Genomic DNA, 27,639 nt, shown 5'->3' on the forward strand with positions numbered 1-27,639 from the left:
ACAGTAAACACACTTGCAGAGATGCCCAACATTTCTGCATGAGTCCTGAACTCTACTTCAGCCCAGGCTGAAGTATCCAAATCATTGCCCAACAAATAATCTACAGGTAGGCCTGAAGACCCTAAGCGGGAAGGGTATGCCCAGACATGGGTTCATTCTCACTGCACCACTGGATTCAAGCCAGCCTGGCTGATGAGGGGTGATGTCTGAAACCGGTCCTAGGATGCTTGTTTCCGGTCCATGGAGGACCTGGCTTAGCAGTTTAGGCTGGACTGTTCCAATGAGGAGCAGGGTCAAGACTGATTTACTTATGGCTGTGTCCAAACTGGGTTGGCGTGGTGAGCAAATGAACGACAGATTAAACCCAGATCTTTGTGACTGGGGTGAATGTTTGCATTGTTCAGCATTCCGTTTATCATTTGTTCCTTTTGCTTTTGTCACCCTAAGTGAGACGGGTGTGCCCAGACATGGGTCCCGCGATAACTGTGCCACTGGATTCAAGCTAGCCTGGCTGATGAGGGGCGATGCCCCGAAACCGATCTCAGGATACTTGTTTCCGTCCATCATTTGTTCCTTTTGCATATATTAAAAGCAAACATAAACATATCGCATGCAGGGAACTCCTAAGGAAAAACAATTCTAGAATTCACTACATGTGGAGGGTGTGGAGATGAAAGAAGGACATACAAAGCAAAGTACAAACAGTACACCCTTTAAGTAGGTATATTTATTATATATATAATTTTAGTAAAATCAAATGTAATGCCAGACACACAAAAAAAAGTTGTTCACTAAAATATTTTGGCCAGTTAGAAGATATAATTTAGCCTATTAAAATGATACAAAAAAGGCTATGCTCCAATGGGAGGACAAACAGAAGATAGACAATCTGGAACAAGGAAAGCCAACAAATAAGCAATCAAATGGGAGTGATAATAAAGCCAATCAATGGTAAGGAATAGGTGGATTGTAAACCACTGTAAATGTAAGCTCAACATTTCTCTTTTACAATTTGGTAATTTCAATCTAAAAAGCAGGCAAAGTAAACTGTTTAATGCAGTGGATAGTTCCACATATCCTGCAGAAGGCAGTGGTACATAGAGAGAGGATGTGGCCTAACGGCCAGAGCTGCGGACCTAGTCGCTGGGGAACCAGGTTTGAGTCTGGGCATGGACTCAACATCCGGTTGTGGGCAAAACACTTAATTTCCCCGTGCCTACCAAAAATAAATGTGACCTTGTGTAACGTAACTGGTGCTCATTTAAAGCGCTACAATACCTTCGGCTTCGGGTCGAGTTCGTGCTAAATAAAACTGCAAAAAGAGAACGTGGTCAATGGCTGTAGTTCGCTAAAACGAGTACCTTTCGTGATAAACTACAACTCCCAGAAACCTCTTAAGAACAGCTTCCGGGTCACGTGGTGACACTGAAGAAGTCTGTCCGAGTTACTTCTGAATTGTACAGGCAGCATGGAGCCAGCGAAGAAGTGGCGGAGTCTGCCCAGCGGTCCCAGCTTGAAGCACCTCACCGACCCGAACTATGGGCTGCCAAAGGAAACCCAGCGCTCGGCCCTGCAGGAGCTCACCCGCGCACACATCGATTCTATGAACCAGGCGCTGGGAGAGGGACTGAGCCGCTCAGCGCAGGTGAGAGGGGCACGGGCAAGAGGCACGTGTACAGAGCAGAATCAGGGAGACAGCATCAGAAGAGCAGATTCAGAAGATCTCACATGTTCAAAGTGTCGTTGTTGCAGTCCAGTTATGCCCACCATGAATGTGGCATGCAGGATATTTGAACACCCACCATGAATGTGGCATGCAGGATATATGAACACCCCTTTCCCCCCCAAGAGTTTACTTAATGATTCATGTGTTAATGTCTGGTGCACGCTATGTCTGACCGCCGTGTGGCAATACAAAATAGATCTTATTTAAAATACTGTAATTCCTTGCTGACTTAAAAGATAAGTTCTCGGAGCTTTAATGGACAAGGCTCAAGAATTACTTGACATAACTCAGTAAGGTACGCAATTTTCATTGCATGGCACACAAACTACCATTAAGCTTGTTGAAATGTTATCAGAAGATCTCACAGGTAGGGGTCCACTGTTTAAGAGATTTTTTAAAGTTAGTGGGTTTTGACGGGTGAGATCTTACTGTATTATCAGTGGCGTAGCCAATGTGTCATGGGCCCTGGTGCGAGGAAGGAAATTCCCTGCGGTGACACTGCACTTGCCGCACCAATGGTAGCTACGCCCCTGCATATCATCTGTCTGGGGTTCTTGCTGGCCGTTTGCGTTGGTTACTGCCTGGCATACCAGTAAGTCAGTTATTGGTAGCAAGCGCTACTGGATGCTTAAATAGGCAATAACTGTCCCCAAGAACTCAATTTGACAACATATTGTATAATTTCCTTGACATTCGTGACCCTTCCATATGTATTTATTCACAGGTGCTTTTAATAATAAAAAAGTAATTTATAAAGCGCCTGGTTACTTCTTAAGGAAGTGTCCCCACGCTAAGGTTTTGCTCCAGGAACCAGATGCACACTAAAAACTGATCACTCAACGTAGTATAAACCGCCAAGTAAAAAAAACAAGCATTTACAATGCAATGGTCTCGGCATTGTTAAAGTTAGAGCTGTTGGCATTGCTCATGACATTATTCTTGTTTTTGTTTTTAAAACATTTAAAGAAACGGCATTGTTATTTACAATGTTAATAGCTTAATCACTCTCCAATGCGAGACCTATTGCATTTGCACTCACACACAGTCACACACACAGCCACCCAAACACAGAGCCACCCACACTCACAGAGCAACCCACACACAAATAGAGCCACCCACAGAGCCACCTACACACAGTTACCCACACACAGACAGAGCCACCACGCATAGAGCCAGACACACAGAGCCACACTCACAGAGCCACACATACACACACAGTGGCTTCCACAAACCTTCCAGCACCTGTGACGAGATTAACAATAAATCATTTAACAGTGTTTAAGGCACGAGAAACCTAAAAAGGGTGCCAGGTAGTTGAAGCTCCCCCCACAGCCGAGCATCACAGCGAAGACCTGGTCTCTTGGTAACACCCACTAGGAGATATATGTCCCTTCCACTCTGGAACCATCACGCCCCACGCCCCACACCCCCTTTCCCGTCACACGTTCAAGGGTACCCCCTCGCCCGCCTGGCAACCGCATCCCATGGCCACCCCTTCCGTGCCCAGCTCATACATTCACAAAGCTTCCCCAGCTAGAGCCCTCCTACTACCCCTCCTTCCCTCCTCTAATTTTCACCTTCAAAAGATGGCGGGCAGGGAAGAAAAAAATTCCCTCCCGTGAGCAACGCTCTTCTTCCTGCAGTTCTGGGAGCCATGCACGGAGAGCCTCCCCCTGTCCCCGCCCCTACCGCCACGGCCTGCGCAGCCCCGGGAGCGGTGGAGACGGCGCAGCGGCGCCTAAGGATGCCCGCTTCGGGGGAGCGGAGAAGCCATGTATAAGCCAGGCTTGTCGTCCGCTCCGAAGCGCGCCCGGGCGGCGCTTTGTTACATTGTTGCGGCGCACAAAGGCTGCGCGAACACACATAGATTACTTGCACCCCCGGCCGCTCCCGCGCCGTGTGCCTCGCGCTCCCTCCAGTTGCTGTTCTTTTTTTTAATCCTCGCCGAAGCAGCATAACAGACGCGCTCCTTCGAACACCAGAGCGCCTGCGTAGCCCTGGCTCGAGCGCACGCTGGGAGCTGTAGTCCCATGGGTAGCGACGGCGTGATGCCACAGAACGTCGTCAAGTGCGAGGAGGACTACAAGCCCCAGGTTCCTCTATAACCGCTCGCCCTTTCCCTGTTTGCCAGGAGGGCCTGGGAGCAGGAAGGGGATGGCGGTTAGTGTATTGGGGTTCTAGGCGCCATTAATCCAGGATGCCCAAAGCCTGTACTATGTTCAGTGCCCATGTACGCTCTGTGGTTTTACAGTGCTCCGCGTGGACGATATTTGAGGGCATACTTTAAAGCAGCAGACGCAACTCGATTTTCAACCATGGTTTCCAAACTTCTGCAGAGGTAAAACAGGACCGTTCTTAAAGCGGCAGTGCTGGCGTACCCTCAAGACCGTACTGAGATAATGTGACAACCCAAACAAGGCAGAGCAAAAGGCAAGCACACCACTGCCTTTCTCCGAGGCAGAGCAGAAATGCCTCGGAGAAACGCAGTGGCGGTTTCGAATTCGGGGGCGTGTTTTCCTTTACTCTCCTCTTGCCATTGGCTGGAGGAGATAATTAGACTTCTTGAAAAAAACACGCCCCCGAATCCGAAAAGGACGGGGCCAGTTCAGAGTGACGGGCCTCTTCTCCAATGGCTGGCCAGCATTCAAGAGGCAAGCCAATGGAGAACAGGGGAGAAGAGGGGCGGGTTCAAGCCCCTCTTCTCCAAGTCATTAAATCTCGGATCGAGACTGCGCAAGCGCAGCCTTCGAGCCGAGACCTAAAAAAATTGAAAGGATAATTCAGATCTTTCCGATCTAAATGATAAAGGAAAAGAATTCCACATCTTAGAGGTGAGAAAGCTAAAGTAGCACTCTCCTATATGGACGTTTTTCACCTTAGCAATTGAGGCTAGAAACTCCCCTACAGATCTAAGATTTCTGCTAGGTAAATAAGGTTTAACAAAGGAACGCAGATATCGATATCCCTTGTTATTCAGAATTCTGACAGTAGCACATGGCTTTAAAAGACACCCTTTTTAGGTCTCGCCTGAGTCAGCGCATGCGCAGCTCAGCAAGACATTTAGTTAGTGCATTTTTAAAGTGCTACCAGAGGCTTTCCTAGCCTCAAGCTTGCGTTCACCAGCGCGTGCACAGCTGCCATCTGTCTTTCCTCTGTCTGGCTGTCATGGCTCATAAAGCACAGCACTCTTCCAAGCGCCTCGCTCTGCCCCTCCCCCACTACAGAGCGCGTCCCTGCGATCACTTCCCGCTCACTTGTATTTTTTTCCCGCGACCGCGTCAGTTTAATTTTTAGGTCATCACGTGACTGGAAGTTTGCTTCGTTGGTGTGTTTTCGCATGTGCCACTACCATCTAAATTGATTGCATAGCATGTATGTAATTTAATTTTTTCGTGAAGGACAGTGCTGTGCCCCACCTACGACTGGCAGTGTTTGCAATGTTCAGCTTCAGTAAACTCGGATTGTACGTATCCTACTGAAATAAAATGGCTTATATGCAAGGATTTATTGGGGGTTCTCCGAAATTAATGCCAATTGACCTAAACTGCACTTCCCTCGCTATGAAGGCTTTTCATCAGCAGCTGTACGTGATTTGTGTATCTGATCTATTGTACATGCTTACTAAAACAGGACATTAGCCATTTATACCAGCGTGTCTCTTCTAATTTTGCACAGGGACGGCAGCTTTCAAAATGCTGTCATTTAAAAATACCATTTCAATCTTCAGAGCCTCTGACGTTTTGGACTGGCATCAGGCAATCTAAACGTGGAAGCCAATATGCAAAAGCGTTCTCATGTGCCACACAACTGTCAGCCATCAGCAGATGACTGCAGTCAGACACAGGGGGAGCCTGTACTTTGTTAGCCACGTGCCTGGATAATCGCCAAGTCTGTGCACACAATTGGAGGGCAATCTTCTAATGCGGATGGTAAATGTTGGGCCTGCATGGAGGCTTTGATGTTGTGGCTGTGTTTTCATTTTTGCCAGCAGGTCTGTGCAGCCTGGCCATTCCTTGTGCTTTGTAGTGCGTTTTAGAGTAAATAGTGAGCAGTGATGCGTGTCTCGCATTACGTGACTGGAAGTTTGCTTCGTTAATGTGTTTTTGCATGTGCCACTGCCGTCTTCATGCATTGCAATGCATGTATGTAATTGTAATTTTTTCGTGAAGGACAGCACTGTGCCCTACCTACGACTGGCAGTGCTTGCAATGTTCAGCTTCAGTAAACTCTGATTGTACGTATCCTACTGAAATAAAATGGCTAGTAAAGGTTTTTCGGCCCCATTCATATAAACGTTCACAAGTTTGCATTCAAAGTTCTATCAATTTGCATGGGTGCAGAAACCTGATTTGGAGAGTTTTACAAAGGTTTCCTGGCATACTCCTCCAAATGTTTTTGTGAATCTCCACTTGAGTCCCTGCATATGAACTTGCTCATCTACTTGGAGATTACCCAGGAAAACAAATGTTCTGATTTCCAACAAATAGCATACTACCTTGCGAAATACATTTCAGAAGTAAAACCTTGCCAATTTCGGGAAATTTTATAATCTTGTTTTATTTGTATGCGCTTGTACAGAACAAAGGAGAAGCGGTATAAAATGAAAGCAGTGGTGTGAAGTTCTTTCAGCCACACAAAGCAGCTGTGATTACTTAACCAGGGCGGACACAAAAAACTGTCATGGCAAATAAAGCCTTCAAAACTGCACGCAAACGTTTAGTTCCTTCCTTTCCCTTTTTCTTTATTTTCCTTCTTCTCTCCCTCCCCGTTTCTTATTTTCTATTTATTTATTTTTTAGTCTTCCTTCTTTCATCATTTCTCTAATCCCTTACCTCCTTACCCTATTAATCTTTTTCTTTACCTCTTTTGTTTGATATTTTTCTATCATTTCTATGATTTATGTCTCCATTTGTTTTCTTTGCCTATCATTTCTTTCTTCTTCATTCAACAGCTTTTTAGACTTTATTTTGTCCTTTCGTTATTTCCTTTTTCTTACTCTTATTTTCTTCTTTCCTTATATTTTCTTTCCTACTTTAAGTCATTATTGAGAAACTTGGCCCACTTCCAGTTAGTAAATAAGAGAAAAATAACTTAAAAGTGCATCAGTATTCCAGTGTGTTGAAAATGTTATATCTGGACAAAAGCAGGGGCAAACACCACTGAACATTCATGAAACACAGGACAGCAGGAATAACACATTTCTGTTTGGAGCACATATCACAAAATGCGTATTTGGATATTGTTTTTGCAAGGAAAGGTTTTTTTGCAAATGTATGTCAACAGCGATTCCTATAATTAAAAATAATGTATAAAAAATCAACCTACAACTTATGGTTGGGGTTAAGAACCATGTTGATCCCCCTTCATGCACATGGTTTAGTACAAAGATCCTGTAATGGCATAAAGCAACAAGCATTGGCATAGCCAATAGGCCTCGCCTTTGGGACCTTATAAGTGTTTAGCCATGCAACAGTTAATGTTGTTGCACCAAGGATAATGTGCTGTAAAACTAAATACTTATAAGGTCCCAAAAGCGAGACCTATTGACTATGCCAATGCTTGTCTCAAGGGCAGCCAGTGAAATTTAGCATTTACAGGACCCGTAGGTGACTGGCTCGGAAGATTCATCAACAAAACGAGCTCCTGCACTCTCTAGAGTCTCATCAATCTAGATTGTTAGACTCCAAGATACAAGACATTGCAATAGTCCAGTCTGGACATAACTAGAGCCTGGACTACTGCCGGCAGCTTCCAGGACGAGTCCTAGGATCTTCTTTAGAATTATCAACACCATGAAGCATTTACCTGTTAGGCTGGTTATCTGACTATCAAACAAAGGTTTAGCATCAAAGCAGATACCGAGGCTCTTTACTTTTGGCTTTGGGTCAGGTAGTTGCGCGAATGAAACTGGCTACTGTTGTGAACAGGTATCTCCAAGTCTTCAATTACTTTGTAATACAAGTTTATTCTTGGCAAAACATCTGCGATCTTCCAGCAAAATCTGGCTGGTAGTTCCCAGGTTCAGGAGAGCCAGGTTGGGTGGGGGGGGAGAGAGCTTTTTCTGTTGCAGCCTCTAAGCTTTGTAATTTTCTCCCGTTATCCATTTCTGGACAAGACTCCTCTTCTGTTCCATAAGGCCCTAAAAACTTGGCTCTTCACTATTTAACTGTGAGGCTTCCTACGACTGCCGGCTCTATCCGCAGCGCCTTGAAGCCTTTGGGCAAAGTTTGCACTTTACAAGGCTATCGTTCATTCATTCATTCATAACGGCCTCATGCCATCGTTCCCTACCAGCCAGCAACACCGCCGACTTAGTATGGAATTCCTGAATGGAACCAACCATTAGCATTCTTAACATGACATATGTAAGATTCTCCCTGCAAGAAGCTACACCAGCTCAAGCTATGACACATCTCCCCCTTACAAATACAAAAATACAAAGCATATTGTGATGAACACTTTTTGTACCAAATAGCACAAACAAGCACATAACCCTTGAACCAAGAACTGAAACGTTATCTAGCAAAATATCTCAAATAACCTGGAGCCTTGCGAAACCTCTGTGTTCTCCTTGGTTTCTGTGTATCCCTTCTGGACACTGTCTCCGTTAGTTCCACTTAACCTCTATCTCTGAAACCCTCTCTCCCACACTCTTCTACAGGCACTTGTCTGATATTGTTATGCATGAGTGCTCTATCTTCCATTAACATGAAACTGCTACGCCCATCTTACTCTTTCACATTGTCAGACCTTGCATCCACATACCACGCCACCTTCCCCCAATTCCACTGTTCACCAGTTTCCGATACTGCAAAACAACTATCCACCGCCTCAGCTTTGAACGCCCCTCAGAACTTTTTCCAGTCACTTGAAGTCCGATCTCACCTTTACATAGTCCCCCACCTGAATGTTCCTTGCATTCTTCACCCAATTTCTCTAGTTCTAATTCGGTCATCAGCCCCATTGCCATCTTCAGTCCCTGTATCCAACACACACCTCATCCAAGCTGGAAGCAACTTAGTACCAGCTTTCCTTCCCCTCATTAACTCGAAGATAATCTGTACCACTCTTGGGTGTACAATATGCCCATACAAAGTGCAACACAGTCGACCTGACCTAACCTCTGCTTTTCACAAGCCATTTGAATTGCTCCTTTCACCATGCAGTTAGCCCTCGGAAATTCCATTGGTCTGTGGGTTGTACAGACTGGTGCTAGAATGTCTGATACCATTCATTTCCAGGTACTTCTTCATTTCCTCAAACAATTTGTGTCCCATTGTCAGTTATAATCTTATTGGGGTATTCTTCTTACCTGAAAATGTCCTATATGTTTCATATAGTAGTTCTGGTTTTGATTTCCCTAAGCAACTGCACCTCCAACAATTTGGAGTGCACGTCCACCATCCCCAAAGCAAACTTTAACTCTTGTGTCAAGTTTCCCAGTGGTCCTATAAAATCCATGCACACAGTGCCACCCCTTTCCCACGTCTTCAATCACACCTCCACATGCCTATTTTACTACTTACAATCTTATTTTCACTTTCCATGCAATTTTTGCGGTGCTCCACCCATACCTCAATATCCCCTGTCTATTCACTGTACCACCAACATATTTTGTGCAATCTCCTCTTATATAACATGTGCCCTAAATGTCCTTCTTGTGTTAACTTGAACAATTTCAGATACAGACTAACTGGGGGTATAAATTTGTCCCCTCTCATTAGTAGATCACTTGCCACCACTGACAAATCATCTAAAATCTTAAGGTCGTGCTTGAACACTCACGGAGCTTTCACTCCTGCTTCCATTTCTTATCAGTGACCCCCCTTCTTTCAAACTTCCACCATCCCTTGATGCCACTCTTCTCTGGATACAGCACATTGGGGGCACTCAAACACATCCTCAATACTCGCTACTGCACCGTCTTTTCCCCATCGTTCCACATTCTCCTTATCCACCATTTGTCACTCTGTAGATAGACACAACGAGCAATCTGTTTGAACATTGCACCACCCTTGTATATGTTCCACTGAATACAAGTACTCATGAAACCGGCATGGCAACCTTGCCAACCTAGCCGAACCTTTTCCTGCCCCACCTAGAAACAATACTTTGGGAGGTTTATGGTCTGTGCTTCAAAGTTACTAGTGAGCCCCAAATGTATGTGCGGAAAGATTCCATCCCATCCTTGTCGCCAAAATGTTGTGAATAAGTCTCTCCAAGTCTTCAATTATTTTGTGAAACAAGTTTATTCTTGCTAAAATGGCCTCATGCAGTAAGTTCCCTAACAGCCAGCCACACAACTGACTTAGTCTGGAATTCCTGCATTAACCCAACCATAAACATTCTTAACATGACATATGTAGGATTCTCCCAGTAAGAAGCTACACCAGCCCAAACTACAACAGCCACTAAGCAGGGGACCACACTGATGGTTGCTTATCCAGGATAAGGACATTAGTTTTCCACGCATGCAGCTTGAGGCCACTAACGTTCATCCACTTAGCCAGTTCTGACAGGCAAGATCTTAACAGAGCCGCCGTATTGGCTTTATCCTAGGACAAAGTAATGATACGATACGTATCATCGGCGTACTATATGATGTTAAAACCGTAACACCTGATGATATCCGCTAAGGTCGCATGTAACGGTTGAATAAAGTAGGGCTCAACGCAGAGCCCTGGGGCACCCCTGCTGCAGCAGAAAAACCTTGGATAAAACAGATTTTTGTGCCACCTGGAAGGTGAGGTTCTGTAAAAAGGAACCAAGCCACTGCAAGGCCTTCCCTCCGATTCCACAACCGTTCAAGCAGAAGGCTGAGGGACACGGTATCAAAGGCAGCACTAAGGTCCAACATTAACAATGCAGTCGTATTGCCTTTTTTCAACAATTAGACAAATGGATTCAGAGGCTAGCATTAGCGCGGACTCTGCTAAACTGAGGACGAAAAACTAATTGGGTTCCGTGGAGAAGTTCCTCTGCTTCAATAAATCCAGAGAGCTATTGATTTGTTTCTCTGCCACTTTAGAAAAGAAAGGGAGCAGAGAGATTCCTACATAGTTAGAGTAGTTTTCTTCATCCCATCAAATTTCTGACCTTCAGATCGCATGCCGATCTCTAAAAACAGTGGGAGCCAACTGAACCATCATGTGGGGAAGCCTGCAAAGCCACTGCGGCAACCGAAACCTCCCCACAGAAGGATTCTTGTCCGTTGCTTGTGAACTCTGCGGTTTTGTCAGCCTAAAACTGTGGTAACTCCACTAACCACATGACAATGCAGTTACGACTGCACTCCGTCCATTGAGACTGCTGTACAATATTGGCTCTCTGGAAATTGCATGGCAGAATTTATTTTGACGTGGTAGAGCCTTAGTATGAGTACCTCTCCAAACGAAAGGCAGGTCTTGGAGTAGCTAGTGAGGGTGAAACTCAAATTTTGCAGTTGTTTTTAACCCTGGCTGCGGGTGACTTGACAGGTATGTGAATCCCAGTTTTTTGTATCACTTAATCCGCCAGGAAGATCCAAGAAAATCCGTGTGTAGTCACCACACAGTAGACACCATGTGCCTTATGCTGAAATGATCATTGGCAATGGTACCATTTACATGTTAAAAAGGAGTAGTGATAAGGCCAAGTCTTTGGGTTGGACACATCTCTCAACACAGACTAATGCACAAAAAGACCTAAATACATTTGTTACTATCAATTAATAAGAAAATAACGAATTCAATCCTTACACCTCACTTAAAATTTGTTTGTACTATGTTTTTTTTTTTTAAAGCGTGGGTCTTCCTTCCTTCCTTCCTTCCTTCCTTCCCCATACCCACAGGAACCTGTGTACACTACAGCTAAAAGTAACAATCGTTCCCAAAGCCATAAATTGCTGGGAGAGGAACATACAATGCAAAAATCCATGCAGTTTGTAGACAGAAGATGATTTATTACAGCAGCATAGGACCATACATCTGTTTCTATTCGGATCCACTGGTAACATACGTTCAGCTGGTCTACAGTCTAAATGCAGCAAGCATGACACATACTTGGAATGTAAATTTGAACATAAACAAATACAATGTTAAACTTGTAATAATGGCACAAATTAAAATGTCTTCCTCTTGAACAAGAAAATATATTAAAATAAGAACCAACTGACCTACTCACTAAACATAAAGTGTATTCAGCTATATAAATACTATCTTTCTCTTAATCCTTATACTTAACAGGTGGTCATCTACCTCTGCTTCTTTCTTTTTCTCTTGATGCTACAGAATCAGAAACTATATTCTCACTGGTAGAACTCTGTTTGTGTAAACTGACTCTGTAACATCAGCCACTTTAATTTGTTTGATGGAGTTCATTTTGCTGCTCATTGCTTAGTGATTTGATCATTTTCAACAAGAATCTCTCTTCTCCCTGCTCCGTGATGTTTTCAATCAAATTGCCATTACCTTTCACTACTCTTGTTGCATTCCACTGCTTTCGTAACCACACTATTATTGTTGACTTTAAGAACGCTTAAGGTTTTCCTAAATTAAGCAACACCTTTAGCCATTAAACCCTGGCTTGATAATCCCTACCCAATCTCCAACTGCAAAAGTAGTTTTTTAACTTTCCATTACAAATCCTACGCCTGCTTATTTAGCTCCTGTGTCATCTCAATTCTCATGGCGACTTCACTCACCTTACTTTTCACCATGGGCATAACTTAGAAACAGAGTCCGTCCCTTTCAGCAGCTTGCTTAAAAGAACAGACTTAAGTGGTGGCATGTGTCGTAATGTGGGTCATCCATAACTTCTCTTACCACATTTTTCCACTCACCACCAAAATCACCTGCTCGTACAATACTGTTAAATATTTCTACTTGACCATTTCCTGGAGGCTCATACAAAGACGTTCTTATATGACAAATATTGCAATACTTGAGGAACTGCTCCATTTTTATGAGACTTAAGCTGTACTCCTCTGGGTACCATTGGTGATTATCTAAAAAAAAATCAATTCCAGCATTAGCTGTGGCTTTTGCAACAAATTTAACCTTTGACCATTTTGAGTGATAGTCTGCCAAAACCAAAGCAAAGTGCGCGTCCTGCAGGGAAAAATAAAATGGTCCAGAGATATCAAAAGCTACTTTTTCCTGAAAACAATTCTGGGGTAAACCGCGTTTACAACGCTGTCATTACATCGCGCTACTATTACAACGCGGTCGTTACAACAACTGCGTTGTTAATATGCGATGCATTTACATTGCAAGTCATTACAATGACTTGCACTAGGGTGTGCTGAGGTATTGGAAATTAATTCCAACACCTTCTCTACTGTTGGGCAAACTGGAGTAGGAATAGTAATTAATACTATTCCTAAGTCCAGCACGCCCCGAGTGCGAGTCGTTGTAATGACTTGCGATGTTAATGCATCGCGTACTAACAAAGCAGTCTTCGTAACAACCGTGTTGTAAAAGCACGCGATGTAATACATCACAATGTAATGTGCCATATTCAGTTCTGGCAATGCAATAGGTTTTAGGTGAGCAGGTGCAACTCTTAGCATTTTCTTCCTGTTGGTACTCGCACATCACCCTCCCTTACTACTTTGTCTGCCATTCTGTCTATACCTGGCAACCAGAAACAAGATCAAATAAGTCTCTTCATGGATGTCATCCCAGGATATCCTTCATGTGCTAGCAACATTGTTCTTTCTTTCAAAACGGTCAGAGGAACACATTCCCTTTCCTTGAACAACATATGATCTGCAACTTCCAGTTCCTGACAAATTTTGCAAAATGACAATAATTCCAATGACCACCCTTCTGCCGCATTTTTTTTTAACCAGCTGCAACAATCCACCATTATCTTCACTTTGTGGCTATCATATCCACCTCCACACAATCATCCAGATTATTGCCAGGAATACAGGGCAGTGTAGATAAACAGTCAGTCACATTGTTCTTCCTAGGTATAAATTCAACCTTAAAGCTATATTCTTGAAGTTATGATGTCCATCTTGCAATTCGTTTTAAAGTCTGTTTTTTTAAAGTGAAAGAAACATCAACCCCAGACACAATTCTTGAAGAGTTCAATTGTCCACACATTAGCCAATATCTCTTTCTCTATTTCTGCATATTTTCTTTCAATATCATTTAGTGGGCACTATGTAAGTGAGCATGAATGTTTGGCCGGCCCTCTCCACCCATTACAGCCTGGGTGGAGAACATGTCCAGGCTTCCATTCCCTGGCTGAGCACCAAACTACGGCGCTCTTACCAATCACAACATGGCATTGCAGCGCTGTGATTGGCTATGGGGAGCCGCGGAGCCCGGGTGCTTCCTGCTTCCTCTTTATACAGAATAAGCCAGAAGGAGGACGGAGTAAAAGGAAGCAGCCTGCCGGCAGGTAAGTGTTTTTTGTTTTTTAACCCCCTTCTCCCCTCTCTGCCCTACTGCTGCTTTCCGGGAGCAGCTGCCACTGTCACTAAAGAGATTGTGCTTACGGCACATAGCCTTTCACTGGAGTTCATGTGTGCAGTTAGGCATCACGCTACATTTGACCTAACTGGGACAGGCCCTGCTTGTTGTGCCATTGAAGGGGATCCTTGTGAGCCCAAACATCCAAGCTGTGCCCCCCAATGCCCATCCCCCTATTGCACCGTCTGCTAAAAAGCAAAAGAAAAGGGCCATTAGAACGATGATAACAAATGGACAAAAGGTATTTACTGGGGCTGATTTTGATGAGACCACTTCCCCCTCTGTCCCCGATACCATCAACCCATTGCTTCTGAGCGAGTGTTGGAATAAGTACAGTATGATTCTGATAGATAATTTGCAACAGATTGTAGAGCGTTTGGGTTATTTATTTTTTTAGTTAAATAATTTTTATTAAGAATAGAGAACACAGAAATACAAAAACGATAATACCGTTCAGATGAGAATATAAGTATATAGTTATATAATAAAAAACATTAGTAAAACAAATATATTTAAAAATATGTGAACATAAGATTACATAAGATTAGAGTAACAGTCAGAGTAAACTATACACAATCTGAACCATGAACTAGAAAAGAGAACACTGTAAATCTGTGAAAAGAAGGGTGAATAAACTACAGTAGAATTTTTTTTTATAAAAGAAAAGAGAGAAGAAGGGAAAGAATTAGAGAGACAGGAAAATAGGAAGAGAGAAGAAAGAAAAAGAAAGGAAAAAGGATTAGATAAAAAAGGCAAAGTTATAAAGAAGGAGAATTTGATGACAGATAGTTTGTAAACGGTAGCCATAATAAATCAGATTTAATCTGCAGATGGACAGATGCATGAGATATAGAAGCAATTCTATGTTCATCACATATTAAATTCCACCAAAATAAAAGATAGCTTCGAATTGTCTTTCCAGCAGGATAATATAACTTTAAAAGCAACAGCAATAAATAAGTCAAATAACATAGATTTGGAAGAAGAATGTTCAAAATCTGGAGACAGAGTACCTAAAAATACATTTTGAATATTACATTGAATATTATAAGAAAAAATCAATAGACATTTTGACCAAATAGTTTTCCAAAAAGCATGAACCTTAGGGCAGTAGTAAAGTAAATGTAGTAAAGAACCATCAGCATTAAGACACGACCAACAAGAAGCTGAGACTGAATTGTTAAATTTATGAATAAGAAGGGGAGTAAGAACGATTCTATTATAAATAAAGTATAGGGATTGTGTGATATTTGCAGCCTTGGAGGACTTGAAGAGTTTTTGCCATAATTTATCCCATTGAGAAATAGACAGTGTTAGGGATAAATCCTGTTCCCATTCCATCTCAACATTAGACTTAGTTTGTTTGCCATGGGGTAAAGATAAAGACTTATAAATGAATGAGGCACTTGGAACGGTATCATTAGGTACTTGGTATAAGGGTGTGACAGGTGTGAAGGAAGTGGGAGTTGGCTGAGATATGAAATTTTGTAAACAGCTCTGGAGAGATGGGACTAACGTGTTATATTGTCGAATATATGAATCGGGCAGATTAAAGTTCTGTTGCAACTGGAGGAAAGGCAAAATCTCATTGTTACCAATAATCTGATGGACATAAAAAAGACCCTTTTCTTTCCAATGTTTGTAGTAAAAAGACTTATGACGAAATTTAATGAATTTATTATACCATAATGAGGAGGCTAAAAAAGACTGATAGGCGTCAAAATACTTAAAAAAGAGTGTTTGCAAAAGGTAGTGAGAGTATTTCAAAATTGGATATTTAGAAATAAAAGTGCAATTGGTTATGAATACAACATCCTGTAAGGAAAATTCATTTAAGAATGAACATTCAAGAGTAACCCAAGGAGGTTTAGGTAACTCCTGATAGTCTTTGGACATAACAAAAAATTGACGAGTTAAAAAAGCAGTATGGTATAGTTGAAAATCAGGAAATCGAACCCCCCCCCCCCCCCCCTCTGTTTTGGGGCGAATTAATTTGGATAAGGAAATGCGTGCATGTTTATTATTCCATAGAAACTTAGAACAAATAGAATTTATCTGTGTAAAATAATAATTGGGAATTTTGAATGGCAACATTGATGATATAAACAGAACCTGAGGGACAATCATCATTTTAATTGTATCTAGCCTGCCCCACCAGGATAAAAATAAAGGAGACCAAGAGGTCAATAAATTAGCAATTTTAAGTTTTAGAGCATTAAAATTATGGGCTAAAGTATCGCGGATATTAGAGGAAAACCATGTTCCTAAATATCTAATTTTTTGAGGACACCACGTAAAATTAGTAGAATCAAACATATGACGATAACATGAGGAGTTTAAAGGTAAAATTTCAGTCTTGGAGAAATTTAATTTGTAGCCAGAAACCCTGGAGAATGATGAAGTTTCATTCAAAAAGGGGGGTAGAGAAGAGATAGGGTTAGACATGTAAATAAGAACATCATCTGCATAGGCAGAAAGTTTAATGTGGTGGGATTGCAATGTAAAACCAGTAATCAGGTGATTATTTCTAATTCGCTCAAGAAAGGGTTCCAAACACAACAAAAAAAGTAATGGGGATAGAGGGCAGCCCTGACGAGTACATCTTTGCAAACAGAAATACGAGGAAAAGAGACCATTAACAAAGACACATGCTTTTGGACCTGTATATAATAATTTGATAAATGAAATACATTTTGGACCAAATCCAAACCATTGTAAAGTATGAATCATGAAATCCCAATTTATTCGATCAAAAGCTTTTTCTGCATTCAAGGATAATGCGGCTAAAGGAGCGGGATATTTTTTGCTAAGAGCGAGAATGTTAGAAAACATTCTAGCATTATCAGAAGCTAAACGTCCTTTGACAAAACCAACTTGATCTGGGTTAATAAGTAAAGGAATAACTTTCTCCAAGCGGGTAGCTAAAAGTTTTGCATAAATTTTACAATCATAATTAATTAGTGATATGGGGCGAACATTTTTACAAAAGGAAGGGTCTTTATCAGGTTTAGGGATAACAATAATAAGGGCCTCTAAAAAAGAGCCACAGGCTTTAGAGTTGGATATAAATGAATTAAAAAGTTCTAATAATTTAGGGGCAAAAATTGAAGAAAAGGATAAAAATAATTCTACTGGGAAGCCATCAGGACCGGGAGCCTTGGATTTTTTCAAGGATTTGAGAGCATCGATAATTTCTTGAAGGGAAATATCCTTTTCAAGTGAAGAAAAAAGATCAGGGAGAACTTTAGGTTTAGGAATAGTTTGAAAAAAAGATACAAAATCTTCCTCAGAGGGATTAGTAGTCTCTGTGTATAGGAGGTTATAATACGATTGAAAAGTATTAATAATATCAGAATCGGAGGAGAGGAGTTGATTGTTCAGCTCTGAACGAATAGGACCAATATTTTTGCGTTCAGATTTAATTTTTAAATAATTCGCTAACATTTTCCCTGCTTTGTTTTGACCTCCATGGTAATTTGATTTAACCTTAAGAAGGATGCTGCATGCCTCAATAGTGGCAATTTTGTTTAGGGTAGATTTAGCTTTAATCAACTCTTGGAGTGAGGTGGAAGATTTGGAAGAAAAGTATTTATGTTCCAAAGTTTTGATTAGCAATAGGGTTTCTTTATATTTAGCACTCATTAGTTTTTTTTTTCTTAGAGGAATAGGCAATTGTAAAGGCTCGAAATGATGCTTTAAACGCATCCCAGTTATTATGATTTGAGGTATCAGAAGCACTGTTATGAACAAAAAATTAATTAATAAAAGAAGTCGCTTCTGAAACAAAAATACGATCTGACAGAAGGTGAGTATTAAAACGCCAGCGTCCTTGCTTGCAAATAGAGGTGGATAAGTCAATAGAGGTGGAAACGGGGGCATGGTCAGAAATAAAAATCGAGCCAATTTCCGAGGAATGGAGGCATGGTAGAAGTGACTTGGAGATTAAAATATAGTCAATACGAGACCTTGTATGGTGCACAGGAGAAAAAAAAGTAAATTCTGTGTCATCTGGGTTACTAGTTTTCCATACATCAAACAAAAGGCGGGAAGACATGGCAGATTGGAATGATTTGTGGGTTTTATCTGGTTTAAACTTACTATTGGATTTTCTGTCCGAAAAAGGGCTAACCAATTGTTGAAATCACCACCAAGCACCACATTAGCATTAGATATGGATACTAGTTTTGTTTTTATAGAATGCCAAAAATCCGGATCCGGTTTAACAGGACCATAAATATTAAAAAAGGTAAGTTGCACTTTATTGATGATAGCATCAACCAGCAACCAACGACCATTAGAATCACATTCTGACGATAATATTTGAGCATTAGTAGATTTATGAAATAATATAGCAACACCACCATGACGTATATTAAAAAACTATTTGATTGACCCATTGGCGTTTGAGCTTGAGAGATTCAAAATCATTACAATGTGTTTCTTGTAAGAAAGCAACTTGAGCATTAAGTCTAGCTAAATGAGACAATACCTTTTGACGCTTGACAGGGTGACCAAGACCACGTACATTCCACGAAACCACATTAACCATGTTGTTGGATTAGGAGGTACATGAGGAAACAGGAATACGCAACTGCAACAATAACAGAAAAAAGAAAAGAAAGACATCTTTTAATATGTGATAGTGAGAACGCTACATTAGAGGAAGAACATATACCAAAAAATAGGACTAAACATAAAAAGAAACAGTAAAGAGGGGAAAGAAAGAAAAAGAAGAGAGAGGAAAGAGACAGAGAAATAAAGCAAGCAAACAGATCAAGGAATAGCATCCAGATCTGTAAAGAGAAGGAAGACCAAGAAGAAAGGAGCATAGTGACACCGAAGGACCCGGACCACAGTGATAGCTACAAATGATAAATGCGAACCTCATAAATACACTAAAAAAAAAAAGAAAGAAAAAATAGATAATCAGAGGATATCAAACAGGCAAAACATTGTATAATTCAATTAGCAAACCTAAAATATAAGAAAAAAGTCAAACATTTGTATCCATGCCCTGGGAGGAGAGACCATGAAGAAAAAGTTTAAGTTTATCCGGATCATCAAAGGAACGTGACCGACCATCATGTGTAATTTTACAAAGGCATGGGTGAAGAATTCCATATTGAATGTTAAGTTGTCTCATCTGAGGACTTGGAGCAAGAAATTCCTTGCGTCGAGCATTTGTTGCATTGGAAATATCCTGAGATATGAAGATATTATGGCCTGACCAGTTAAGACGGCGTTTAAGTCGTACAGCCTTCAAGACTTGCATAAGTTCTGTGAATTCCAAGAAAAGCATTATGATTCCACGTGGTTTGGTGACACTAGGAGGACGACGCCCCAAACGGTGAGCTCTCTGTATATTGAGGGGGCTCGACGATGGTTGAAGATCGAGCAGTTCTGGAAGGAATTTCTGTAGAAAAGCCACCATGTCAGGACCCTCAACATTCTCCGGAAGACCATAAAGGCGCAGATTGTTTCTACGATTGCGATTTTCAAGATCCTCTGTGTGGATTTTTAACTTATGGATTTCCTGTTCCAGTGTTGGGATCTTAGAAGTGATGTCTTGTAAGTCACTTACACGCTGCTCAAGTTCCACAACCTTTCCCTCCATGGCAATCCATCGCTCCTCAATTTGTTTTAACTTTTCGTTAGTCGTGGACATAAAGGGTTGAAGACCACGTACCTCATCAAGTATGGTGTCCAAGACTGGGTTTTGTGAGGAGAGAATAGGAGACAGTGGATCATTTTTATGTCTTTTTGGTTTTGTACCGGAGGAGGAAGAGCGAATCACATGGGTATCGCTAGCCATTGTGACTAAAAATGCACAGCGTTGGATAAAATTTGTCGCAAAAATATAGTGAGAATATTTCGTATATTAATAAAATACGTATAGTTATAGAACTCACCAGGCGACACGTAGTAGAATGAAAATATAATTGAATAACAATGACGTCAAATCCTCCAAAACAAGAAAAAAAAACCCATCTCAACGGGCATGTACTGAAGAAAAAAAAAAAATGCCAATCCAGGTAAAGAAGATGCAATATAGAATCCGGACATATAGCGAAGCACAGGCAGAAAAAAGACTTTGTCATAACATAAAAATGATAGTGGTCAAGAAAAAGTCTCTGCAATTAGATACTTTCTAGTATGGGCTGCCATAATCTTCAACTTATGCAGGAGTACGCAGTGAAATGATTTTTGCATCCAACAGATCACACGCGAAACTTGGCATTGGCACATTAAACCCAGTGACATACCAAAAAGAAACTGGGGAGATCATTTAGAACAGATTGTGCCCCCATTGTATTGTCTTGAAGACGGTAGGCGAGGTTTGGCCATAACGAACTGAAAGCAGCTGTCGGCTAAAGGAAAACCCGGGCGCCGTGATACAAAATGGCGGGCGCCCGCGAGTCACTGAGGTGAAAACACCGCCGCAGCGTGTGGGCTCGTTTGCGGTAAAAGGACGATTTCAAAGCGGTATTAAGACTCACCGCATCGTCACCCAACCATGCCCGCCTTCCGACGATAGAAATAACGTCCGCACGAGGCTCTATAAGGGATAGAAGTCCCGCGACGCTGCGGAGTTTACACTGGGTCCGCCATTTCGTTTCGGCGTTCAAGCCACCCCCCCCCCCCGCGTTTGGGTTATTTTGAGTCACTTATTTTACTTGCTGCCAGATTTTCAAAGTCTCCAGGCTCTAATGCTGCAGCTTTTCAGCATCAGATGGGAATAACACAACAGGCAGTCCCTCTGCTAAACGCCAAATGTGGCCTTTAGCTGAATCCGCGCCACTTGCCGCACATGCCCTCTTCACTCACCACATGTGCAGAGATAAATCATGTTCATTATACTTTAAAGCAGAGTCATACAGGAGGAATGCTTCTATTTGCCTGCTTGTCTAACAAGCCCAAAGTAGCTTTAGCAGGCCGGAATCTATCGCAGTCGAACAACCTGAAACCAGGAACTACCTCAAGTAGCATCCAACTAAACCTTCCACCTTTTGGTTGATGGTATGTAATGGTAGGCATACCACTGCTCAGAGGCAATCAAGGGTAAATAGGGGTTCTCTTTTCTTAGAGAGGTTCTGACACAGTTAATGGTAACCAGATGCTCATGACAAGGAGGGCGGGTTGGGTGGGTCCCACCATTAAAAACCTACCTGGAGATTGTATCATTGTCAATTTCAGGCACCCTATCTATTTAAGGAACCTCTTGGCATTTAGAAACTGTGGCGTTATTAATCAGGGGAACATCACAACTGTACCATTGGAGTACTTTTACAAACATCCAATTTTTTGAGCCATTTATAAGAAAATACCTTTTTCTTACATTTGACCCATTTAGCTCTGATGGGCAACCTTAACATCAAGGTGATGCACTGCCCTTAAGCAACAGCTAGGAAATCTTGTCTACTTTACCGACAAACGATTGAATCAAAATACAGTCCCATGATTACTTTGCTGTTAGTGGGAGGAAAGATCAAGATTACACTGGAAATTGTGTGGGAAGAACAAGTGTAGGCATATCTGTAGTTCGTCTCTCTAAATAGGAACATCTCAGGAATCGGAGCTGAACTTGATGTATCTGACTGGCAGATGTTGATTGAGTATGATCTGGTCCACTGCCCCATTGTCGGGTAATAGGTATGCATGTTATTGTATCCCAGCCACCCCTTCCATGCCGGGCGGGCAGGGGGTGGCTGTCAATGTGGTTAAAATTATCTTTGAAGTTAATTATGAACGTTGTGTAGAATTGGAGCACTGAGATCCATTTTTTTATCTCCACGGTGTCATTTTAAATTTAATTTCTATTTGTTTCATTTTTATTGCACTGGTTTTGCAAATTGTGTTAATGCTAAATTTCAAACCCTATTCAGTCTTCCGAACGAATTAAAGGTCAGACATGGCTCAACAACACAGCAGTTTAATGCAATTCTATGTGGCGATTTTAACCCCAAAATGTTTACCAGCATCTTCAGCCCTGTCCCCATCATGGAGGACTTGCCTGATAGTCATAGTGATCTTATGTGGCTGGAACTTTCTATTTAAGTTGATGCACATAAACTGATTAACATGCTTTCATTTGTTCAATGCGGGCCAGGCAGAATTCCATCATGCCATGGACGGGGCTGTGCTTTTTTGATCAGTTATGTCTTTCTGTCATGTGGTGGTATTGAGCCATCTCTTGACAAACGAAATATTGGATGGTAATTATAGGGGGTCATAATCCTCTAGTAGCTTCATTTCCTATTTTGGTTAGTTCTTAATTGTGCCCTGGCCCCTTGATTGCAGAGCCTAAACGTAGACCTAATGGCCTTAAACTGTTTTGATATCTCTCAAATCCAATGGAGTTCCTCCCAAATATAGTCCAGAACACCCTGACACTGTTTTCTAGCATGCTTATCCGAATATGACCTTGGGTGCTATAATCTAATTGCTTTTGATGGAATATGTCCTGGTATTCCACCATTTTTAAACCTATGCACAAAAGGAAAGCCGGCTCAAGGTGGTTCAATCAAGCATGTTCTCACGCAAATAGACGTTTGTCATCCACACCAGAAAGTTGGGATCTGCTGTATTGGCAACTTCTAAAGGAAAGAAAAGCTGAGGTTAACAGCAGTAACTGGTAGTACCTGACGTTTGCTTCCAACATAAGAGACCAAAAGCTCTTTTGTTCTACAATGAATTCCATTAAAACTATCTATGGTCTGGATACTATGCTGTTAAGCCACATTACCTGCGCTCAAAGGGCTACTCATTTGAAGCTGATCTATAGCTCCCCCCTCCCCTCACTATGATCTATCAGCCCATTTGCTAAACAGGTTGGATTTGAGGGAGACACATATGTGTGAACTAAATGCCTAGATCTGTGGCCGCCATTTCTGACCTAACCATCATAAAATCATAAAAATGTTGAAGGACCTGCAGATCTAGTGACTTGAATAATCTACCCGACCTAACTGTAGAGCCCATGAACGATTAACTGGTTTCCAATTGTGTCGTCATAGTCAAATATTTTATTTCATGGTCTCCTTTTTATTCATTATCACAAACTGGAGCATCTCCAAATATGAAAATTCAGGATGCCTGCTATACAAAAACTCTTGTTTGACTTAATGAACTAAACGTTTGCTTCATGTAAAATAATAAGCCCACATGTAGGGTAATAATGGACCCTGACTAGCCTGTTAGTTCACGAATACATGGTCATCAAGGTGGGGGTAAGAACGTTTCTCAGTTAATGTTTAAAAACCCTCACTGTAATTTACAGACTGCACATTTCCACTGAAACGTCCACAAACTTTCCCACTGACATGCAATTTCAGATAAACCTATATAGGGTACAAACGGTAATGTGTGTAAATAGGATTTCAGCAAATATTTTTTGTTAGCACATCACCAAGTAGAGTGTTTTAATTTATTTTTGATCCTATTAAAATGTCACGCTTCAGAATGACAAAGTGCTTTCATAACTCCTGAAATATATTCTGAAAATATTTGTACAGCTCAATTACAACGAATTGAAGTGTTTTGTGTTGAAAAAAACCTGACATCCCACAGCCCTCCATTTCACACTGCCTGTCCCCAGCACAATTGTTCGTTCACTCTACATTTCTTTTTCTGACTGCAAAGTTAGAGGATTCTCTATCCTCTAGGATACAATGAGCGTCAATATGTCCGAAAGATATATGCTCAGATTTGACCTCTGTCTTTTAACACGTGTGAAAATATAAAAACAAGGCATCTTTCTTCATCATTTACTTTTTGAATGAGCAGAACACCTGTTGTTAGCCAGTTTGAGTTCTTTTGCCAGACCGAGCCCAGTAGATTTCTTGAGGCCTGTGGCCTGTGTTTTTAAGACTTATGTAATGTCCCAATTACCAAGCTCATGAGGCACTTGTGTTATAGTTCCTGTTTCCAACAAGCTTTGGCAAAGCCAATAGGTTTTGCCTTTGAGACTACTGGCTCTGCCTTTTGCTCATGCGGTAAAACCAGCATGGGCATTGCCGATTTTTGCAATCATTTTTTAGTCCTGCGGGATAGTAGCATGGCTAAAAATAATAAAAAGAACCATGATGCTTTTTTTTAATTAACTGTAGCCACACTGCAAAGCATCCACTCTCCTGTATAGCATGGCTTCAAAATGTTTCCAAAGCCAATAGGCCTCATATTCAAGACCTTTTGGCTTTTTCAATGAGTGTTGTATATGTCTATACTTTTTGAAAGACCAGGGGGTTGGACTAAAACCTCAGTATGGATTATATGTTGTGGTTTATGGGGATGGTTGATGTGTGGTTGGAACATATTCTATTTCCTACTACCCATTGTTATGGGAAATGTGGGGACAAATGTTAAATGTTTACTGGATATGCTGGATGAAACAATCGGGACAGGCTGAAATTCACACTTAAGACATGGGGCCAGTTGACGACTGTACTTGTTCTTTAAAAACTCACCAGTTTTCCATTCAAAACATTCTACTTTGGTTATTTAATAAAAGGCACTTCCTACAGCCTTGTTCCGTTTTCAAGTGTTGAAACCTGGGAATGGGTGTGCCAATCAACTACTAGTCCAACACAAAAAGCTTCCATAGAACTTTGTAATTTATAGGTGGAGCCTGAGTCAGCGTGCATGCCCAGCTCTGCAAGACTTGCTGTAGTGGAGTATGGAAAAAAGCCCCGCCCACTCTCTGCACATATTTTTCATTGGCTTGTGTCTTTGTCCTTTGTAAATGCTGGCTTCTGATTCAGTAATTGGCTTGTTAGTCCCTCCTTAGTACTGCCTTGTCTTCATTTGTAGCCTCAATGGCTACTGGCCCTTAACTTAGGTTGTTACACAGTACGTCTTTTTAAGTCTGTCAGCACTACTTTATTTAATGAGTTTTTACCACTGCAGGCACGACATGCTTTCCTGTAACATTCAGTGTGCGATGCACACTTTCATTTTACAAGCAGCCCGTCACTTGTTTAATATATGCATGGGCGCCGCGCATTATGTTGTTGCACGCGCCCATTTTATCATTATATTTTTTTTTTATATATATATGCATGGGCGCTGCGCATAATCTCGGCGCCCACTTAATTTAATATGCACAGGCGGCAGGTATGATGTTGCACGACACCCATTTGATCTTCTTTTTTTTTTTTAAATGCACGAGTGCCGTGCATAATCACGGCGCCCACTTAATTGAATATGCACGGGCGCTGCGCATGATGTTGCACGGCGCCCATTGTATCATTATTGTTTTTTTTTTTTGATAAATCATCAAACCCGGCCCTCCCAGTGCCCCGTCTGAGGTCAGGCCTGCCGCCAACTTCACGCCTTTAATGTCGCTAGCTTGGGACAAAGGACAGGATAGAACACAAGTGTAGTGAGTGGGGATACACGTTGTAATATATTTCAATTCTAATTGAACTTAAATTGTATTAAAGCCTGTGTGTGAGACTTGTAAAGCTTAGTTGACTGTTTGGCAGTGTTCTTATAACACTGGTTTCTTACTCAACCCCCTCCTTTCTGCACTGCACCCTTTTCTGGTATCCTGAGGTTAAAGGGCAGCAGCTCACACATAAGGGGGCGCATTGCAGTGTCTGGAGATGTTAGCTGCACTCCTAGCCCCCCCCCCCCCCCCCAGCCCCCCTGCAGACAGGCCTGAAGAGCACACCTGGCATATTCTTGCTGTACTCAGTGCTTTAATACTGTTAAAGCACCCCCTCCCCCAAGCAACAGTTGCGGAAGGGGGAAGAAATGCTACGTCCCAAGCCTCACTGCGAAGGACCTTTAAACACAGAGAGAAGAGAAAGATACAGCAACCTGCACATTTTACAAATGCTATCCATTTAAAATACATCTGAGCATTCTTCATAACGCCAACCTACAGACCTTACACTTCGCCCCACCCCCTTTTGAGATTTTTGGATACAACTACCTGTACAGGTCCACCTTCACACTTCTTGATAACTCTCTGGTTATTAATAATTGTTCAACTTTTGCAGCCACTTGCAGATTTTAAATATAAAGCCCACCATTTGAGTCTTAATGATTGTGGGCATTCTTTTCCTAAATATCGTAACATAGCCCCTCCGCCTAGTACATTGAACATTTGATACATAATCCTCCTTGCCTTCAGTTGAAGATCTTGAACGCCACTCCATTACATTTTTTATTCTTTTAATTTATGTTAATCCATCTCTTAATCCTTCAAAAATTGTGACATCACCCTCCTTCACCTGTCGCTCTGCCTGCTTTTCAAAAATGGTAGTTTGTAATTCTAACGTTTGCCCTGTCACTCCTACATTTAAAATGCTACCTGTGATCAATTTTAAATGGTATGCTTTCCATTATAAACGCAATGTGCCATCATGTTACCTCCCATTTCAATAATATTAGGTATTAAAAATTATTTAAATATGTGCGGTTTCCCCCAAATCTATAAACTTCAATGCCATACCCAGATACCACTAGGGGTGACAGTGCTGCGCCAGATAAATGCTGACCAATTGCAGGAGAGCAGGCATATATTGTGCTGCAGATGTTTGAAATATGTGAATGTTATAATATACTCTGGTGAATACCCCTCTTACCCCCCCCCCCCCCCCCCCGTCCTTCTTTTTCATTGCTCTTGTACGCAAGATAACATTTGGTCCCAGTATGAGTATTGCTATTAGGTGTGAACCCAAAAGCATTGTTTTAGCAAGAAATAAAATTAAGCAATAAGCGGCGACTTTGGATAGCAATAACGTTTTTTTTTGCCATGTTTTGCCAAACGATCGATTCATTGTGTTCACTTAGAAAACAAACTCTTGCACGGACCGTGTCCATATTTTGTAACCTTGTATTTGATGTTTTAATTCCTCTGTTCGTTGCTTCTATGACATGCCCCAGGTTTCCTTTTTCGAATTTTCTGGTCATTGGAACGTTTGCGGCTTTCATTGACGAAAGTGATTTTTGTTTGTGAAATGGTGTTTAAACTAATCTAACTTCTGGTGTATTGAGGTACCACATTGACCTCATGTATGTATCATACACTGCTTGTGACTTCCTCCAGCACTGCTCGCCTGTCCGGATTGGGATGTAGGTCACAGTATTTGCTAAGAACCTTTGGCAATTGAGGAGCTTGGGATGAACAGTAAACGAGCGCCTCACTTTATCTTTTACATGCAGCTTCGGTGCGGCATCTCCCCATCCACAAAGCAAGGAAAGGGTGCAGTACCACAGTCTGTTACTAGGTGTCCCTGTGGAGTTGTAAATAGACCTCTATTAGCCGCATAAGGCACTGCACCCACAGGGGCACCTATTAACAGCCTTTGGTGCCGCACTTATCTTGCTTTGTGCATTTGCTTTTCTTATTTCCGCAATTGCTAGTGTATTTTTAAAGAAAAAAAAAGAAAAAACATAATTTGCAACTCCAATAGCTCCAAATTTCACTAATGCGAGACCAATTGCATT

At 41.6% G+C, this 27,639-nt stretch overlaps 1 protein-coding gene across 1 annotated transcript in view; it reads left to right on the forward strand.

Moving 5' to 3' along the window:
• The first annotated feature begins 1,409 nt into the window (after positions 1-1,409).
• The window catches only part of POLR1B (RNA polymerase I subunit B), a 214,571-nt gene continuing 188,341 nt past the window's right edge, over positions 1,410-27,639 (forward strand). Inside the window, exon 1 of the mRNA XM_085612104.1 lies at positions 1,410-1,645. Within this exon, the coding sequence (XP_085468230.1) occupies positions 1,469-1,645 (177 nt within the window). The 5' untranslated portion in view covers positions 1,410-1,468. The remainder of the gene's footprint in view (positions 1,646-27,639) is intronic.

The sequence above is a fragment of the Triturus cristatus genome, chromosome 6 (assembly GCF_964204655.1).
Source record: "Triturus cristatus chromosome 6, aTriCri1.1, whole genome shotgun sequence".
NCBI classification, from domain to species: Eukaryota; Metazoa; Chordata; class Amphibia; order Caudata; family Salamandridae; genus Triturus; species Triturus cristatus.